This window comes from Vidua chalybeata, chromosome 28 (assembly GCF_026979565.1).
Source record: "Vidua chalybeata isolate OUT-0048 chromosome 28, bVidCha1 merged haplotype, whole genome shotgun sequence".
NCBI classification, from domain to species: Eukaryota; Metazoa; Chordata; class Aves; order Passeriformes; family Viduidae; genus Vidua; species Vidua chalybeata.
In genome coordinates, this window is record NC_071557.1 from 797,216 (window position 1) to 800,583 (window position 3,368).

At 65.8% G+C, this 3,368-nt stretch overlaps 1 protein-coding gene across 1 annotated transcript; it reads left to right on the forward strand.

The window, feature by feature from the left end:
- Positions 1-609: 609 nt before the first annotated feature.
- On the forward strand, positions 610-2,737 carry LOC128800820 (basic proline-rich protein-like). The gene is made up of 2 exons (XM_053966263.1): positions 610-1,502; positions 1,822-2,737. Exons 1-2 carry the CDS (start codon positions 610-612, stop codon positions 2,735-2,737), a joined length of 1,809 nt encoding a protein of 602 aa, XP_053822238.1.
- The last annotated feature ends 631 nt before the right edge of the window (positions 2,738-3,368 follow it).

Consider the following 3,368-nt stretch of genomic DNA (forward strand, 5'->3'; position numbering starts at 1 on the left):
TATATATATTTCTCTCCTTTTGTTCTCTCTTCTCTACTGAGAAAATGAGAGCTGATCAGAAAATTGCCCTTTAGCGGAAGCCAAAATAATTTTCCTTGCCCATTAGGAGGGGGTATTACAGGTTGGGAAGGCTGTGCCCTGTGCTCTCTGGCCAGGCAGAAGCACAGCAATTTGCTGCTTAACCTTTCCATTATCCATCTCCCTCTCCGGTGCTTTCCCAGCAAAGAGATAAATAACCAATAATAGCAAATAATGGAAGGTTTGGGTGCCTGTAAGATGCTGTTTACGCTGAGCCCCTCCAGCACCGTGTCCAGCTCACAGCACCTCATACCCCAAAGAGCCTTCCCCTCACCCTTGCTCCCTAAAAACGGGGAGGTTTTCCATCCTCGGGGCAGGAAGGGATAAACCCACGGGGACTTTTGCAACTTCGGGAAGTTTGGATCAACTTCGCTGACGCCAGAGCTCCAGCCCTGCCCGGGGCCTTCAGCGCAGCCCTGGCCGCTCACCAGCTCCCTGGTGAACGTCCCTAATTCCCTGCTGGAATTTCGCTCCAGCTCCCCCCGGCGCGGAGGGAGGCCGCCTCCCTCTGTCCCATCAGCTCCCGCCGGGATGCGGCTCTGGAGAGCGGGCGGGGGATGCGGGGAGCAGGAGGGACCCGTCCCCTGCATCATCGGCAGCCCCGCATCCCACATCCCTCCCAGTCCCGCATCCTGCGGCTCTCCCGGCCCCGCATCCCGCATCCCTTCCTCATCCCGCATCCCGGAGCTCTCCCAGTCCCGCATCCCAGGGCTCTCCCGGCTCTGCATCCCGCATCCCGGGGCCCTCCCAGTCCCGCGGCTCTCCCGGCCCCGCATCCCACGTCCCTTCCTCATCCCGCATCCCTCCCGCATCCCCGAGCTCTCCCAGTCCCGCATCCCAGGGCTCTCCCGGCTCTGCATCCCGCATCCCGGGGCCCTCCCAGTCCCGCATCCCTCCCGCATCGCGGGGCTCTCCCGGCCCCACATCCCACGTCCCTTCCTCATCCCGCATCCCTCCCGCATCCTGCGGCTCTCCCGGCCCTGCATCCCACATCCCTTCCTCATCCCGCATCCCGGAGCTCTCCCAGTCCCGCATCCCAGGGCTCTCCCGGCTCTGCATCCCGCATCCCTCCCGCATCCCAGGGCCCTCCCAGTCCCGCGGCTCTCCCGGCCCCGCATCCCATGTCCCTTCCTCATCCCGCATCCCTCCCGCACCCCGGAGCTCTCCCAGTCCCGCATCCCAGGGATGCGCCTCTGCATCCCGCATCGCGGGGCCCTCCCAGTCCCGCATCCCTCCCGCATCCTGCGGCTCTCCCGGCCCCGCATCCCACGTCCCTTCCTCATCCCGCATCCCTCCCGCATCGCGGGGCTCTCCCGGCCGCACAGTGACCTCTGCTGCAGAGCACAGCAGCTGCCGGCCCGGCTCGCACGGCCGCCAGCCACAGGCGGCTCCGGAGGTGTCTCCCGCACCCCGAGTTCCTGCCCGTGACCCCCGCAGGGGCAGAGCCCCCCCCCCCATCCCCCGCAGCGGGTGCCCAGCTCCTGCTGGGAGCTCCGGAGGGCAGAAAAGGAGATTAAAAGGCGCCGGTGAGTGCTCGGACTGCCCCGGACATGCTGCCCGCAGGTTCTCAGCAAGGAACGCATTTCTCCAGCCCTCCCCAGTCCCAATTCCTCCAGCCCGGGTCACCTCAGGGCTCTGCCCCGGCACCCCAACCTTGCCCCGCTGCTCTGCCACCCCCTGTGCCACCACCTTCCCTGGGCAGCTCTGCACAGCCCGGAATGTCCCCAGGCGGGTCCCGCACAGGAAAAGGCCACCGGCAGCTCGGGATGAGGGGACAGAGCCCCCGGGGGCTCCTTCGAGGGGACAGAGCCCGGGGTGGCTCCTTCGAGGGGACAGAGCCCCCGGAGCGGCTCCTTCGAGGGGACAGAGCCCCCGGGGCGGCTCCTTCGAGGGGACAGAGCCCCCGGGGCGGCTCCTTCGAGGGGACAGAGCCCCCCGGGGCGGCTCCTTCGAGGGGACAGAGCCCCCGGAGCGGCTCCTTCGAGGGGACAGAGCCCCCGGAGCGGCTCCTTCGAGGGGACAGAGCCCGGGGCGGCTCCTTCGAGGGGACAGAGCCCCCGGAGCGGCTCCTTCGAGGGGACAGAGCCCCCGGGGCGGCTCCTTCGAGGGGACAGAGCCCGGGGCGGCTCCTTCGAGGGGACAGAGCCCCCGGAGCGGCTCCTTCGAGGGGACAGAGCCCCCGGAGCGGCTCCTTCGAGGGGACAGAGCCCCCGGGGCGGCTCCTTCGAGGGGACAGAGCCCCCGGAGCGGCTCCTTCGAGGGGACAGAGCCCCCGGAGCGGCTCCTTCGAGGGGACAGAGCCCCCGGAGCGGCTCCTTCGAGGGGACAGAGCCCCCGGAGCGGCTCCTTCGAGGGGACAGAGCCCCCCGGGGCGGCTCCTTCGAGGGGACAGAGCCCCCGGGGCGGCTCCTTCGAGGGGACAGAGCCCCCGGAGCGGCTCCTTCGAGGGGACAGAGCCCCCCGGGGCGGCTCCTTCGAGGGGACAGAGCCCGGGGTGGCTCCTTCGAGGGGACAGAGCCCCCGGGGCGGCCCCGTTCGGCCCCGCAGCCGCAGCTCCCGCTCCCGCAGTCTGGAGCTTTTCCGAAAGGTCAGAAGGAAATATCACTCCTACTTTTCCCCAAGCCTGATGTTGAACACTGAAGTCTCCAGCCAGCCCTAAACGCTGTTATTCCTTGCTCCTAACTCACAGGGTCCCTCGTTATCTCCACATGTCCGTGACCTTTCTGTCAAGTGTTTAGGAGCTGATGGAGGGGAGCTCAGACGCGCCAAAGCCATTCTGCTTGTGAGACGGAGCACGGCAGCCCCAGAGGCTGGCAGGGAAATCCCTGCTCGCCCAGCCCTGGCTCCCCCCAGTGCAAACCAGCAGAGCCAGCCTGATTTCAGCCTCCAGGGACTCCTGGAGCCCCACCCTGAGCAGCGAGGGAATGGAGAAGCCTCCAGGACCCTTCTCTGCTCTGCCTCCACAGTGGACTTGGTCCAGGGCTGGTGCCAAGCCTGGAATGCAGAACTGGTCTGGAGAGACTCCGGCATTCAAAACTTACAGAGGTTTGGAGGTGGGGAGAGGGGCTGGACAAAGATCCAGGTGATGGAGGCACCCAGCCCAGGCTGGTTTTAAATGGAAATCAGCCCATAACGTGTTTTGGAGGTGTTGTAGAACCCTTCAGCACCCAGTCACCGCTTGGATCAATTTGTAAGTACAGCCCAGGGGTGCTGAACTCCAAAAAGCCACTGGGATTTCGCAGGAAAGAGACATTTTCAAGATCCATGACCAAAGTTAACAGCAAAGTTGA